Here is a 17,540-nt window from a genome sequence, read left to right as displayed (position 1 = left end):
ATGGATGGACAGAACGGCAGCAGCGGGGGCATCAGCTGCCGGCCGCACGGCTCCGTGACGGACGGCAAGAAGAAGAAGAAGCAGCAGCAGGAGGAGGAGAAGAGGAGGAAGAAGGAGGAGAAGGAGAAAATCCCCGATAGGGTGACGCTGAAGAAGGAGATCGGGCTGCTGAGCGCGTGCACCATCATCATAGGTGAGGCAGGAAAAAACAAAAAGCAGAGAGCTGCTGCAGAGAGCTCCACATACCAAAGTGTCTGTGTGCAGGACCCGATGCATGACAAGCAGGCGTAGAATAAAGCTCCAGGGGACCATAGTGGGTCTGTGTGCTAGAAAGTCTCCATGTTTGTTTGCATGTTCATCCAAACTGAGTTGTAAGTGCTAACGTGGCTAAAATAATGTGAAGTCCAGCAGCAGTCTGGTGGTCAAGCAGAAGAACATTGTCTGCTGGAGCAGAACGGCCAGCAGACAACACACACACACACACACACACACACACACACACACACACACACCTACATACACACACACACACACACACACACACACACACACACACACACACCTACATACACACACACACACACACACACACACACACACACACACACACACCTACATACACACACACACACACACACCTACATACACACACACACACACACACACAAACACACACACACACACCTACATACACACACACACACACACACACCTACATACACACACACACACACACACACACACCTACATACACACACACACACACACACACCTACACACACACACACACACACACACACACACACACCTACACACACACACACACACACACACACACCTACATACACACACACACACACCTACATACACACACACACACACACACACCTACATACACACACACACACACACCTACATACACACGTACACACACACACCTACATACACACACACACACACACACACACACACCTACATACACACACACACACACACACCTACATACACACACACACACACACATACACACACACACACCTACATACACACACACACACACACACACACCTACATACACACACACACACACACACACCTACATACACACACACACACCTACACACACCTACATACACACACACACACACACACACACCTACATACACACACACACACACACACACCTACATACACACACACACACACACACACACCTACATACACACACACACACACACACACCTACATACACACACACACACACACACACACACCTACATACACACACACACCTACATACACACACACACACACACACACCTACATACACACACACACACACACACACACACCTACATACACACACACACCTACATACACACACACACACACACACACCTACATACACACACACACACACACACACACACATACACACACACACACACACACACCTACATACACACACACACACACACACACACCTACATACACACACACACACACACACACCTACATACACACACACACACACACACACACACCTACATACACACACACACACACACACACCTACATACACACACACACACCTACATACACACACACACACACACCTACATACACACACACACACCTACATACACACACACACACACCATACACACACACCTACATACACACACACACACACACCTACATACACACACACACACACCTACATACACACACACACACACACACACCTACATACACACACACACACACACCTACATACACACACACACACCTACATACACACACACACACACACACCTACATACACACACACACACCATACACACACAGCTACATACACACACACACACACACCTACATACACACGCACACACACCATACACACACACCTACATACACACACACACACACACACACACCTACATACACACACACACACACCTACATACACACACACACACACCATACACACACACCTACATACACACACACACACACACACCTACATACACACACACACACACACACACCTACATACACACACACACCTACATACACACACACACACACACCTACACACACACACACACACACACCTACATACACACACACACACACACACACACACCTACACACACACACACACACACACCTACATACACACCTACATACACACACACACACACACACACCTACATACACACACACACACACACACACACCATACACACACACCTACATACACACACACACACACACACCTACATACACACACACACACACACACACACACACACCTACATACACACACACCTACATACACACACACCTACATACACACACACACACACCTACATACACACACACACACACACACACACACACACCTACATACACACACACCTACATACACACACACCTACATACACACACACACACACACACCTACATACACACACACACACACACACACACACACACCTACATACACACACACCTACATACACACACACACACCTACATACACACACACACACACTTACTTACACACACACACACACACACACCTACACACACACACGCACACACACATACACACACACACACCATACACACACACCTACATACACACACACACCTACACACACACACACTCGCACACACACACACACGCACACACACACACACACACACCTACATACACACACACCTACATACACACACACACACCTACATACACACACACACACACTTACTTACACACACACACACACACACACCTACACACACACACGCACACACACATACACACACACACACCATACACACACACCTACATACACACACACACACACACACACACACACACCTACATACACACACACCTACATACACACACACACCTACATACACACACACACACACACGCACACCTACATACACACACACACACACACACACACACCTACATACACACACACACACACACACACACACCTACATACACACACACACACACACACACACCTACATACACACACACACACACACACACCTACATACACACACACACACACACACACACCTAGTACACGAGCAGCATCAGGTCTGCATCACTCTGCTCTTAAAAATAACTGGTGGGTTATTAATAATAAGTTCACCTCACAGGCTGATGGAGAACCAGCTGTCTGCTTTCAACCAAACTTTGTCACTTTATTCTTCTAAATAGGACTTAAAAAACAAGACCAGAGAGGTTAGAAAACCTGCATTAAGTACAGTGATTAGCTTTTACCTGGTCCTGAACCAGTCTCAGTGTAGTCCTGATCCTCTATGTGAACCAGTCTCAGTGTAGTCCTGATCCTCTATGTGAACCAGTCTCAGTGTAGTCCTGATCCTCTATGTGAACCAGTCTCAGTGTAGTCCTGATCCTCTATATGAACCAGTCTCAGTGTAGTCCTGATCCTCTATATGAACCAGTCTCAGTGTAGTCCTGATCCTCTATGTGAACCAGTCTCAGTGTAGTCCTGATCCTCTATATGAACCAGTCTCAGTGTAGTCCTGGTCCTCTATATGAACCAGTCTCAGTGTAGTCCTGGTCCTCTATATGAACCAGTCTCAGTGTAGTCCTGGTCCTCTATCAGACCTCCATCAGTACAGAGACCATCAGAGAGAAGATGGTCTGCGTTCATTTAGAATATTTCTCTAAACTCCGGGTTTATTTATTCACGTTTCTCTCCTCGACGTTGTGACTAAGCGTCCTAAATGTGACGAGGATGAGAGTGAGTTTTGTTGGATATGTTCAGAAACAGGCTGAGAAGCTTCTGTACGGAATCTACCGTCGTCTTCTCAGTTAGACGCTAAGTTTAACTTTAAGGTGAATCAAAGGTGATAAAAACAGTATTTACACGTCTGAGGGTTTTACAAAGAAGCTCAATTCATTTTGAGATGTTTTAGAAACAGGAAGTGTTAAAAATCTACCTTTGTTTCTTTATAAAACATTCAATACTTTGCTTCTGTTTAAAGGTAATAAAGTAGTTTATGAATATGAGATATGAGTTCACAGATAATATCAGTCCCTCCTCTCTCCTCTCTTTAGTTTGTTGGTCCTCTGGTGTCTCAGAGAGTAAAGCAGCTCAGAGAGAATAAACGCTATGAGGCGCCATGTACGAGTACAAACAAAGCTTAAGTCCTAAGTCTTGGTGTGAATGAGAGGAAATATTGAAATCACTTTGCAGTCCATTGAGAGGCGTTCAGGGTTCCTGCAGGAGGGGATCCCAGCGTCACAGCGTCACAGTGACCCTCATGAGGTCTGAGCGTTAGGTTCTTAGGATGCAGTCTTTTTGTCTAACTGGACCACGTTCTCCCTCTTTCAGCTGAGCTGCTGTTACTCGCTTTGAGGCGGACTTTTTTTAGTTTGTTGCAAAAAGACGAGAAAGGTCCTGTGCAGAATGCTGAAGCACCTTTCCACTCAGAGAGAGCAGCGAGTGAACAAGCTGGCTGCTCCGGGGTCAGCATCAAGAGTCACTTTATGCCTCCAGATCAAAGTGGCATTCCTTAAGATTTAAGATCTTTTTTGAGTGGAAACAAAATAATTGTGCTTTGAGTTTCTGAAAATCCACATTTAGAGGCTTTTTGAGTGCATAGAATGGAGAAAAACTGTGTTTTCACAGGAATGTCGCCATCGACACCCAGTTTGTAATCCTGCAAATATATAACTATTGCACCATACCTTCATGAGTGGGCCGTCGGCTCAATCGCTGTTGTGTTTCCTCCCTCAGCGATCGATACTTAACGGACATTTTATTGCCACTTTAAAGTGAACTGCACCTCTTTTTGTAGAGCTTCATCTGCACAACACCACAATCTGTTTTCTTGTTCTTTGTCACTTTTAGGAGGCTGCAGGATGCAGGAGGTGAGTCGGTCACTTCCCACCTCTGCAGCCCTCGAGTGGATAATTTATGTCTGGTTATGTAATGGCCGTCTGTGCCACTTGGCTGCTTTCTGCCGCGCTACTGGTAGCGCTGTAGTCTGAATGTGTCGGATCTGCTGGTACTCTACACTGCATACTGAGGCTCCGGGCAGGAGGGATTGTCCCGGGCCTGAGTGATGGCCTTTACCTCCTTCTCTAACTCACTCCGTTATAGAGCTCTTTGTGATTTAATGCCCTCCGTATAAACTCAGAGGGGAACAGTTTGGATTGTGCAGACTGAGGTCTCTCAACTGGTCACTGGTGGAGATGCTCCGGGTGATGCATACCATGAGAAAACCCCAAAACAAGTCACATGGGCTGTGTGAGCATGCTGATGTTCATGTGTTTATGTTGGGCTGGATTCATGTATATTTTTATCCTCACCAGCTGTTAGGTTCTTTATATATTTAAGAAATTAAAGAATATGCAGCGGTGAGGCAAAGTCTTTGTTTTGCTGTCAAGTCAAAACCAACGAGTCCAACAAGTCAAGAGTGAGTTCTGTTTCAAGTCCACAGACTGTTTCTCAGAAGTGGACGTAGTGGTGACGTCATCCATTGACGTTGCACACCTACAAAAGATAATGCGCCATAATTCGAAGATGTCCCACGAAATAATTTCGTATGTTATTCTTGTAATTATGAACGAGGAAGTATAAAGACCACTAAGCACACACGGGCGGGTCTTTCTGCCAGGAGTCCAACAAGAAGTCAACGTTGATTTATTTGTCAGGTAACTTGCGTAATGTTTCAGCACTTTCATGGTCATTTCTACGACGATCTTTCCTAAACTTAACCGAGTAGTTTTATTGTCTGAACTTAAAGTTTCCTGTGAAGACAGAAGTTTATTTTGAAAAGACTGTTTTCATGTAACGAGTGGAAATTGACACGAGTTGCTGGACTTTTGTAGGAAAACACACCAAAAATGAGGAGCAACTTTTCGTGTGATATACGAACCGTTGTACGGATACGTTGCTCGATGCTATCAGTGTCATCAATATGTAATCCAGGTCATGTGACTCGAGTCCACACCTGTGATTACATGCAAAAACACAACAAGTGCAAAGACACATTCACACAGGAAGGAAGAAATATATCGTGTAGCTCAACAACCATTAGCAGATTCCCTTTTCTCCGTGTATATGAAGACCTCAAGTCCACCTGCTATCAACATGTGATCTCCATGTTTTATCTGGATAACAAGTGGAGGCTTAGTTTTATTTTATTAATAGAAATGATACACCTCCTGATACCTTCTCTCTCCTCTCCTCAGGGAACATCATCGGCTCCGGCATCTTCATCTCTCCAAAGGGGGTCCTGGAGCACTCGGGCTCGGTGGGCCTGGCGTTGGTGGTTTGGGTACTCGGGGGCTGCATCGCGGCCTTGGGCTCCCTCTGCTATGCTGAACTGGGCGTCACCATCCCAAAGTCTGGGGGAGACTACTCCTACGTCACCGAGATATTCGGCGGTCTGATGGGGTGAGTGAAGAGCTTCTGCTGAACTATCACGAGGAGTCCATGCAGAGCGTCCGATGGCAGAATCAGTGGACGTTACTCAGCTCGGTCATGATGGTAGTTCACTCTCGGTTAGTGACCGTGCTTTGTGGGAAGGTTTGGATCTTCTGCAGAGGACGGGGTACAGGGTGCAGCTTTCACCAGACATTAGCACCACTAACTAGATAGTGGACTACTAGTGTAAAGGAAATGATTTATGTTTCATATTTTTATGCTGCCGTGCTGGCGAGACCGGAGACATTATGTTTTTGGGTTGTCCGTCCATCGGTCCGTTTGTTAATTTGTTCGTCCGTAACCCTGAATACGATATCTCAGGAAATACTTGAGGGACTTTCTTCAAATTTTGCCATAAACGTCCATCAATAAGTCAAAGTAAGTGACCAGGTGTAACACATTTACACCACCTGCAGATGAAGCAATTCAGCTACCTCGGGTGAAGGTGGATTTATTTATTCACTCAGTTACTATTTATTATCGTTATTTTGTTTTGTTTTTTTAAACATTAAAACTCTCCATTGAAAGCGGGACACTAACACCACAGCTATCACACACCATAAAACAACAACTTAATAAAGTCATGGAAAGTATTTCCACACGATGAAACTGCTTTCTTTAAGCATCAAGCAATTATGTTGCTCCAACTAAATTTACTGGGGTCGGATCAACTTAATTTATTCGGGTTAGGTCAACTTATTTACCAGGGTTGGGTCGACTTAACTTAATAGGATTGGTTGAACTCATTTTACAGTAGTAACATTACAGTAGTAAATTAAGTTGACCAACAGAATTTCCTTTACATTTCCTTTATTCACCAACACAGCACTGATACATTTAACATGTTAGTGCACTTACACAACAATACATTCACATTTTTGGGATTATAAGTATAACGCATTACAGCTGCAATTATAAGTTTGTTGTCAAATAGAAATAATAATAATAATTTTCAGACTAATCCGTAATGAAAACAATCAAAAGTTAGTTGCAGCCCTAAAATAAACTATACTTTCAGTTGACGACATTATGGTGCAGCATGGTCCAACGCCAACAATTGTAAACTGCCTTAACGCAGCATAAAACCCTCACCTGTAACAGTAGCAGGACATGTAATGTGTATTCATGTGTGTAATCTACAGTAAATGTTTAATGCTGAATTAAAGAGTGCTAGTTGCTGAGTGTCTTCCTCTCCTCCAGGTTTCTCCTGTTGTGGAGCGCCGTCCTCATCATGTACCCGACCACGCTGGCCGTCATCGCCCTCACGTTCTCCAGCTACGTCCTGCAGCCCGTCTTCCCCGACTGCGTTCCTCCTTACATGGCCACACGGATGCTGTCGGCCACCTGTCTCCGTAAGTGGCTTCCTCACCGTCTGCAGTCTTTGATCGATGTTAATTCTTCCTCAGATTCTCCTACATGGAGGGAGAGATGAAGGACTCTTTATTAAAAAACAATATATGTTTAGCATCGTCTGCTGAAACAGGCGCTTACTCAAGTACTGCACTTTTGTACTAAACCACAATTTTGAGGTACTTGTACTATACTTGAGTATTTCCATTTTACGCTATTGTATACTTCTACTCCACTAAATCTCAGAGGGAACTTTTGACTCCACTACATTCATTTGATACTTTTAGTTACTTTGCAGATTTAGATTACTAAATATAATCAGTTAGTGAATGCTGATGTGTTATTATAGATTAAACTACCCAGCAGAGTATGAAGTACATAAAATGAGCTCAACGTTAAACACAATAATGCATCAATACTTTTAACCAAATAAAATATTATATATTATATTATATGAACTAATATAAGTATATTTTGATGATACTAATATATTCATTCCTTAACTTGAGTAAGATTTTGAATGCAGGACTTTTATTTTTGCAAAAAAATCTCAGAGATTAAAGTTTAAATTTATTTGAAAAAAGTAGGTTTTCTTTGAGATTTAGCGGTGAATTCCTGAGAAGAAAAATCACAAAGTTTCGCAAAATAAGTCGTACATTTATGTGAAAAGTTTAGATATTCTCTGAGATTATTAGCAAATTTACAGGAAAAAATAAAAAAGTCTACGAGGAAAACAACATGGTACCTTGACAAAACATTTTACGACTTTATATTTCCCAGAAATGTACGACTTTTATCTCATAAACCTTGAGTTCTTTCTCTGAGTAATACCCCCTCTCCCCCGGCTCCTACAGTGGCCCCAATACGCCATCGCACATAGCAGCTCCACTACTGCTCTGTATGTGATTCCGCATGGAGAGATGATGTTTGTGCTGCGACTGGCTCTCAGCACGCTTGCATCATTCATGAAGGATGATTGTCTTGCGGCTGCTGCTGGTGGATCCTGATCTTTCCTCTCTAATGCTGATCAATAAACTACAGGTCTGGTCCTCTGTGAGTCAGAGGGGAAGTGGTCACATGTGAAGAGTCTCTTATGTAACAGCTGCCTGAAGGCTTTTTAAATACCTTTTTTTATGGCTGTAGTAGGAGAGCAGGACTAGAAGATGGGATGTTTATATTCGAAAAAGAAAGCTGGTTTTATCAGAGGAAGAAATCCAAAAAGTGACAGACCTGCTGAGTCTAGTTAGAGTCGCTGTGTTGTGATTGGACACTGTTTAGGGAATGGAAGGGTTAATCGAAAGGTTTGGACCAGACGGCAACCTCCGGTTCTGCTAAGAGAAGCTAAAGCTTCATGTGTTAAAGCTGCATTCTCTCTAGTGTCCACCAGGGGGCGACTCCTCTGGTTGTATAGAAGTCTATGAGAAAATGACTCTACTTCTCTCTTGATTTATTACCTCAGTAAACATTGTAAACATGAGTTTATGGTCTCAATCTCTAGTTTCAAGTCTTCTTCAATACAGCATGATGTTCATTTAGTACATTATGGTCCATTTAGAGTCACACAGACCATAAAGCAGGGGATGCTTTAGGGCGGGGCTACACAGTGATTGACAGGTCTCTACCAGAGACGTATACGGTGTCTCTACGTCGCTCCTCCTCAGTCCAGATATGGTCACTTCCAACAAGCACACCCGAAACCTTTTTACAAAATTGACAGTCGGACTTGAACAATTAACAAAGGACTCAAAGGTGACGAACTCCACTTTGCGTTGTTAATATTTCATGGAAGAAGGAAAAACTAGATAATTAACCTCAGCAAAAAGTATCTTCAGAGTTTGGGGATGTGAGAGCAGCTTCTTCACTCCTCATGTTCCCATCAAACATTGATTCTATCAAAAAATAAATGCTGCATAAGGACTTTCAGGACTGTCAGAACTAGAAGTGACAGGACTAAGGCCCATGATGCAGGATGTCAGTGCTGTGCAGCCCAGAGCTGAGTCCACATTAGTCCGTGTGGACCCGTCAGGCTGCCTAATTGCTTGCTACCTGCACTGAACGCCATTAATCCACAAAGCCTCTTTGTCCTGTCAACGAGTAAATAACCGTCTGGCGTGAAATCACGTCTGCGAGGTGAAACGGCGAAACTTCAGCGTGTGATTCCTCTCCTCTGACTCCATCATTCACTTGTTTGTTTTTCTGGAGCTGGATGCTGAAACGTGAGCTCGGCCCAGGATTCTTGGGTTCTACAGTGTGGGGGGGGGGGGGGACCTTGCCACGTTTTCTTTGCTCTTCGCAACGGAAGTGGTCTGTTTTGTGGGGCTGACAGCTCGTCTTTGTGTCGGAGAGCGAGGCCACCATGAGAGAGAGTGGGGCAAAGCCGGTGACAATGATGGACGAGGTGAAACAATCGTGCCCTCCCTCGCTCGCCCGTTTCCCACATTCCTGCCTCCCATGGCAACTGGCTGCTGCCGCCCACCACCGGCAGGAACACCGGCACCGGCTCCCAGTGTAGTGACTCTACGGGGGCTGAAGCATTTAAAGGAGCACTCTTGCACAAGTGTACGTTTTTAAAGTCACTTTTTCTCAACGTGGTTAGTAACAATAGGCCTGTTGTATAAAGTCTTCTGTTGCTCTGCGGGAACTTTTGTCAAGTCTGAGGAAATACCCCGGATGATGTCACACTGTGGTGATGTCATCAGGGTTATCTCAGTTTGGGTTTTGAGACAAAATAAAAGATAATAAATCAATGCAGACTCATAACAGAAAACTGTCCGTACAAACTGGAGGCGTGGAGTTTTGAGGATGTTTGTATTTAATGAAACGATGCTGCTGAGTTGCATTATGGGAAATGTAGGATCCAGTGTTTTTGAAGCTTGAACTAGCCATACTCGTAGATTATAAGGGCCAGGTTATGCTAGAAGACTACGACATGTGGTCCATCTGTGAATATTCAAGGTGGAAACTTTCCATGGGAATTAACGTGAAATATATTATTATGGTTATTTACAGTGTCATATGCAGACAGAAACAATCCTTTTATCATTGTAAGCAGACATTATCCTGGTTCCGTCCGAATAAATTGCACATTTTAAACTGCGTTTTACGTTGATTTTGTTGTTGTGAACAAAAGCAAACATTCCTCCTGCAGTCTCTTACTCTGGTTAAAAAACACCCCTTCCTGCTGCATCACCCGATATAGACATACCTACTACCGATAACCCTTCACCTAAACAAGTGCCTGGCTGGTTATAGTGCCCCCTAGTGTCAACTAAAATAAATACAAAAGTAAAAACAAAATAATCGAACTAATAAAAGTAGCTCCAACACAGTGAATAGAAACACAATGACAGTCCGTTCCTTTAAGGCCAAAATTATCAAAATGAACATAAACAACCAACATGGCTACTGTTAGTACCAGGCGGCAACCTCCGGTTCTGCCAAGTGAATCCGATGCTTCATGTCTTGAAGCTGCATTCTCTCTAATGTCCACCAGGGGGCGACTCCTCTGGTTGTATAGAAGTCTATGAGAAAATGACTCTACTTCTCTCTTGATTTATTACCTCAGTAAACATTGTAAACATGAGTTTATGGTCTCAATCTCTAGTTTCAAGTCTTCTTCAATACAGCATGATGTTCATTTAGTACATTATGGTCCATTTAGAGTCAAACAGACCATAAAGCAGGGGATGCTTTAGGGCGGGGCTACACGGTGATTGACAGGTCTCTACCAGAGACGTATACGGCGTCTCTACGTCACTCCTCAGTCCAGATATGGTCACTTCCTGTTCACTGGTTGCAAATAAAAACCAACATGGCGACGGCCGTAATCCAAGATGGTGACGGTGAAATCGCTGAAATCCAGGCTTCATAACGTCAGTCCACAAACCAATGAGTGATGTCACGATGACTACGTACACTTCTTATACACAGTCTGTGTTAGTACTCACAGCTGTTAAGCTAACAGGCACAGTGAATGTAGGTCGACAGGTAGCCCGTCCAATCATTACATTCAGGCTGAATAAAATTACTGGACCTATTGGCTTATTACAGCCATGTGACAACAACAGATACCTGAATCTTGTTTGTTGTCAGAGCATTTGATTTATTGATTGCTGCTGGCAGGGGCTGAAGCCCCCCTAAAATGTTCTTCAGCCCCCCCAAATAATTTGGCATTATTGGCTTTTTTTTTTGTAATGTCATTAAATTAAACTATTGTTTCTCACATGGACAAGTTATTTATAACTCTAACATGCTACATATGTGCGTTGTACGTGTGCGTGCTGGTTTGTATGTTTTCTCCCCCTTCAAATTACAATCCAACAGCCCATCATCATACTGAACGATATAAAGTAAGTTGACACTGTCAGGTCCATTCTCCATCCATTGTGTGCGGTCCCTTTAAGAATTAGGATTTGGGAGTGACGCGGATATGAAAGCTAGTTTATCCGTCTTTCGTTTACAAGCAGGAAAATTATTTCTCTCTCTTTATTTGAGAAAAGTTCATATTTGTGTTGTCAAATTTCACTATGACCCTGAAATTCTGTCTCTTGTGTTATCATATACTGAATGCAAGCAAACCTACAGAGCAAAATCACACTCTGATTGAACCAATCTATGAACTGTCTGAAACAATGGATATCCACGGCCCGAAATGGCCCCCCAAAAAAATTGCAGCGCACTAAGCGTGCAAACATGCCACTCCCCTTGGGGCTAAGCCCCCCCTTTCTATGAATCCTAGAAACGCCCCTGGCCGTTGGGATGTAAAGGGAATTACAACAAAATATTTTTGAAGAAGATCACCAACCTTAGCTGAAGTCAGTTTTCCCAGAGTCCTCCTGGTTTGACTGCGATCCTCACGGTGTGTTTTCTGCTCAGTGCTGCTGACCTGGGTGAACTGCTCCAGCGTTCGTATGGCCACCAGGATCCAGGACGTCTTCACGGTGGGGAAGCTGATGGCTCTGGGCCTCATCATTGTGGTCGGCCTGGTCCAGATCTGCAAGGGTAACATCCTCAGCCTGTGACCCATAAAGCTTTGCTGCTCCCCCGAAGAAGAAAGAAACCACTCAAATGTCTGATTTATCTTTCCAGGGAACTACGAGGCGCTGACTCCCCAGGTGGCCTTCGCCATGGAAAGGACGCCGACGGTGGGTCAGATCGCTCTGGCCTTCCTGCAGGCGTCCTTCGCCTTCAGTGGCTGGAACTTCCTCAACTACGTCACGGAGGAAGTGGTTGAACCCAGACGGTGAATATACCCACTTTTGTCATCACCTTCTCAACATCTTCCAGCTTCTGACTCAGCGTGTTTGTTTGCTCCGCTTGCTCAGACTGTTGGCGACATTTGGGGCTTTTTTTCAGGGGCAGCTTTTGTCTAAATCAAATCTTAAAAGGAATAGTTTGACATTGTTTTTCTGGCAGAGAAGATCGATACCGCTCTCTTATCTGTTCATTAAATATTGAGGTGGCACCAGCAGCCGGTTATCTTAGCTTAGCAGAAAGACTGGAAGTAGAGGGAAACAGCTAGCCTGGCTCCGTCCAACGGTAACAAAATCCACCGACCGGCATCTCGTTTGCATGTTGTGTTGCGTTTGTTTAATCTGTACAAAAAACAAAGTGTAGCATGACAATTTGTCGTTTTACGAGGCAAAATGTGCAGGAATAGTTCTGGGCCCGTTTTAAAACAAATTGTCGGTTTCACACTAACATGTAACATGAACTATTCCTTTCATATCCGGCGTTACATCTTCACTTTTTTTGTGATGTCATGTTTGGTGTGATGTCAATTTTACTTTTACTTTTATAGAGGTGCACCGGTGGCTCATTTGCATTTTCTCCCCAGTTTACTCTTAACTATTTTATGAACTGTGTTCGTCGAAGGAGATCCATATTTTCTGTTCATGTATAAACTGATAACAATGAGTCTAGTTATTGGAGAGTTTTGTGTTGGTTGCCATTTACCATTCACACTGGCTGCGTTCTGCCACCGGTTTCTACATGTTATGATTGTGTGTGAACCCAACCTTCATGCATGTTTGATCGCTCTTTTTGGTTTTGATTGTATCATCTGTGCATGGCGTGTGACCACGGTCAGGAATCTACCTCGTGCCATCTACATCTCCATACCATTGGTGACCATTGTGTACACGCTCACCAACATCGCCTACTTCTCCTCCATGTCGCCCGAGGAGCTGCTGTCATCCAATGCCGTGGCTGTAGTGAGTAACGTGGCGATATGACGACGAGTCGCAATTATGCTTCATCTCTCAGATATTTAGGTCAGCGGTGGATAAAAAAAAACACTTTCTAGATCAGGAACAAGCAACCAGTGGTGGAATGTAACCAAGTACATCTACTCGAGTACAATCTTGACATACAGAATAACGTATAAATATTACTGTATTATTTCCATTTACACTAGAGGACGAGTAGATCCAGAATTCATACACTTCGATAAGATACTATAAATATCATAGAGTATAAAGTACATGAATATCAGATAAAAGGCAACAAATATAGATTGAAGCAGAACAATTCGTTAGATAAAAACATGTTGTGAATTTTGGAAATTATAACATCATCATCATCATTTTGACTTTTGGACTAGATCACACGAGTCGGAATCAATCCTATGGAAGCCACCACTGGAATCTAATTCTACTAAAAGTATAACATTGTCTGATCCTCATCCGCACCGAAATACAACATTAAACACAATGAACAGACGAAGAAGCTGTGCAGCGTTGATTTAGAATTTGAATGTCAACGTCAAACTACTCAGTGCAGCCCTAGAACTGTCCATCTCTCACAGTCATGCCGTGGTGTTTCATCACATCAGTCATTCTGTCTGTCGTCCTGCTGTCCAGACGTTCGGAGAGAAGCTGCTGGGAATGTTCTCCGTCATCATGCCGATCTCCGTGGCTCTGTCCACCTTCGGAGGGATCAACGGCTACCTGTTCACGTCCTCCAGGTGAGAGCTGCTCCCTCATGCTCCCTCATGCTCCTATACTCTGCTTTGATACGGCTGCTGACGGGCCGTCTGATGTTTCTGCCCTCAGGTTGTGTTTCTCTGGAGCCAGAGAGGGTCACCTGCCCAGCCTGCTGGCCATGATCCATTATAAGAACTGCACACCCATCCCTGCCCTGCTGGTCTGCGTACGTACAACCTCACACTCATGATACACCAATGTTTGTGCTTCACTCAGATGATGCATCCGTCTATATACAGTATTTATTTCGATGTTGTCTCTCTTTTTATTGTATGTTTGTGTTTATTTGAATGTCAGAAGGATATTAAAAAACGGATCAATGGAAATTTGGATTACAGATTTGCTAAGGTTAAAGAAATCCATCCATCCATTATCCAAACCGCTTATCTTGTTCAGGGTCGCGGGGCGCTGGAGCCGATCCCAGCTGACATTGGGCGAAGGCAGGGTACACCCTGGACAGGTCGCCAGTTCATCGCAGGGCACATGTAGAGACAGACAAACATTCACACTCACAACTACGGGCAATTTCGAGTCTCCAAATAACCTAAGCTGCATGTCTTTGAACTGTGGGAGGAAGCCGGAGAACCCGGAGGGAACCCACGCTGCAACGGGGAGAACGTGCAAACTCCACACAGAAGAACCACCCGGGATTGGGGATCGATCCCGGGTGGTCCTTGAAATCAGCGCTTCGAAGTTCACCAACAGGGGCTGTCAAACTAACTTTGAGCTGGCAGTAGCCCGCTAACGAAACAAAGTTAACTAGCTGTGGCTAATTGGCCTTACTCGGCAGAGATGTTCTTCTCGAAGTCAAGAGCGTAAGAATGTAATTATAAGTGTCTTTAGTTAGGTGGCGCGGGGCGTGATATCCCATACTATGTGTGTTGTACTGAACATACAGAAAGCAAAGCCACACTTTTTTATTTTTTTATTCAAAATGCATGTAATGGTATATTTCCAAAGTATTTTTGATCTTTTAAGATGGAACTCTAACATCTGTGGAGCGCCTTTTTAATATTCATCACATTGTCATGCCGTGCTGTGTTTTTCAGTGCGCTGCAACGATTGTTATACTCTGCATCGGAGAGACACACAACCTGATCAACTATGTCTCCTTCATCAACTACCTATCATACGGCGTCACCATCGCAGGCCTGCTCTACTACCGCTGGAAGAAACCCAACCTGTTCCGACCCATCAAGGTACCGATACTTCTTTAAACCAGTGGTGGAATATAACCAATTACATTTACAAAAGTACTTTACTTAAGTACAAACTTTAGGTGCTTTACTTGCGTGTCAGAGGGAAATCAAGAGGCAACCTCCAGTTCTGAAAAGTGAAGCCGGTGCTTCATGTGTTAAAGCTGCATTCTCTCTAGTGTCCACCAGGGGGCGACTCCTCTGGTTGTATAGAAGTCTATGAGAAAATGACTCTACTTCTCTCTTGATTTATTACCCATTTCCTACATATATATATATATATATATATATATATATATATATATATATATATATATATATATATGCATAATCTGGGAATGATTGTGAACTTTAAACCACATGTTTCCTTCAGGTGAACCTGTTGGTTCCTGTGTGCTACCTGATGTTCTGGGCGCTGCTGCTGGGTTTCAGTCTTTACTCAGAGCCGGTGGTTTGTGGCGTCGGTTTAGTCATCATGCTCACCGGCGTACCCGTCTACTTCCTGGGCGTCCATTGGAAAGAAAAACCAAAGTGCATCTACAGCTTCATTGGTGAGTTTCCAAAAGGAGGTTTGTTAAAGGATTGTGACTCTGTCTGTTGTAGCGAATGTATATTGTGTATTTAATTTAACATCACTCTTGCTTTCCTGCAGAGAGGGCGACGTACGTGGGCCAGAGGTTGTGTTTCGTGGTCTTTCCTCAGTTCGACCCCATCGAGATCGCCGATCCTTCAGAATGGACTGACCGGTCATCAGGCAGGAGCAGTTTGTCTGCCAATTCTTAAAAAGACTTTTCTCTGAATATATGAAGATCATTTTTTGTTTTTGCCTCTTTGTTTTTATTCCATCACCGTGTAAGTCCAGACACTTCTTCCTGGTTTGGGAGCTTCCTGTCTGACCTTTGACCCTCTGAGACTCTGGTTTCCCCTGCGGTCGAGTGGAAACGCCTGTTCTTCTGAGCGGGTGGCTCGCACTTTTTATGTTCTCCTCTTTTCTACTAAGCCGTGAAGTTACAACAACCTAATGCCAACGGTTTCACACTGTTGGAAATGACTTTTATTGCCATTCTGGATCCCATTTGTTGCTTTTCTTTCCTGTAGCGTGACAGAACTCTGACCGACTGGCGGCTCTTTCTTCTGAATGTTGCTGCTGTTTTATCGTGCCTTAAGGCCTTTTCACACCAAGTCCCAAACCAATCTGTCGCCAGTGTTCTGAAAAGAATTAAGAAAATGTATTATTTCAGAACAGACCTGCAGTTGAGTGAAACCCCAAAGTACAACCCCAACAGCCTTCATGTATTTTTGTTCTTCTTTCTTGCTGCATGACTGCTTGAAGTGTCATGTTGTTCCCACTAATATACACATTTTTGACATTTTTACCAATCTTGCATCCTGTTCTAATGGAAAAAGAGGCTGAGACAGCAGTTTAGGCACGCGTGTCAGTAGAGATCGATAATGCACACGATAGTACCGTCCATATGAAGAGCCAAAGTGAAAACCAGAACGTTGGGTTCTTTAACAGA

At 43.9% G+C, this 17,540-nt stretch overlaps 1 protein-coding gene across 1 annotated transcript; it reads left to right on the top strand.

The window, feature by feature from the left end:
• Positions 1-16,923, top strand: slc7a10b (solute carrier family 7 member 10b). The gene is made up of 11 exons (XM_076085230.1): positions 1-193; positions 6,257-6,461; positions 7,692-7,843; positions 12,717-12,842; positions 12,930-13,083; positions 13,930-14,053; positions 14,702-14,805; positions 14,894-14,990; positions 15,874-16,023; positions 16,394-16,571; positions 16,673-16,923. The coding sequence occupies exons 1-11, from the start codon at positions 1-3 to the stop codon at positions 16,801-16,803; spliced, it is 1,614 nt and encodes a 537-aa protein (XP_075941345.1). The 3' UTR covers positions 16,804-16,923.
• Positions 16,924-17,540: the final 617 nt, after the last annotated feature.

The sequence above is a fragment of the Anarhichas minor genome, unplaced genomic scaffold (assembly GCF_050575085.1).
Source record: "Anarhichas minor isolate MPS153535 unplaced genomic scaffold, ASM5057508v1 ptg000145l, whole genome shotgun sequence".
NCBI classification, from domain to species: domain Eukaryota; kingdom Metazoa; phylum Chordata; class Actinopteri; order Perciformes; family Anarhichadidae; genus Anarhichas; species Anarhichas minor.
The sequence above is the reverse complement of the archived record's forward strand: the minus strand, read 5'-3'. Positions and strand labels throughout refer to the sequence as shown.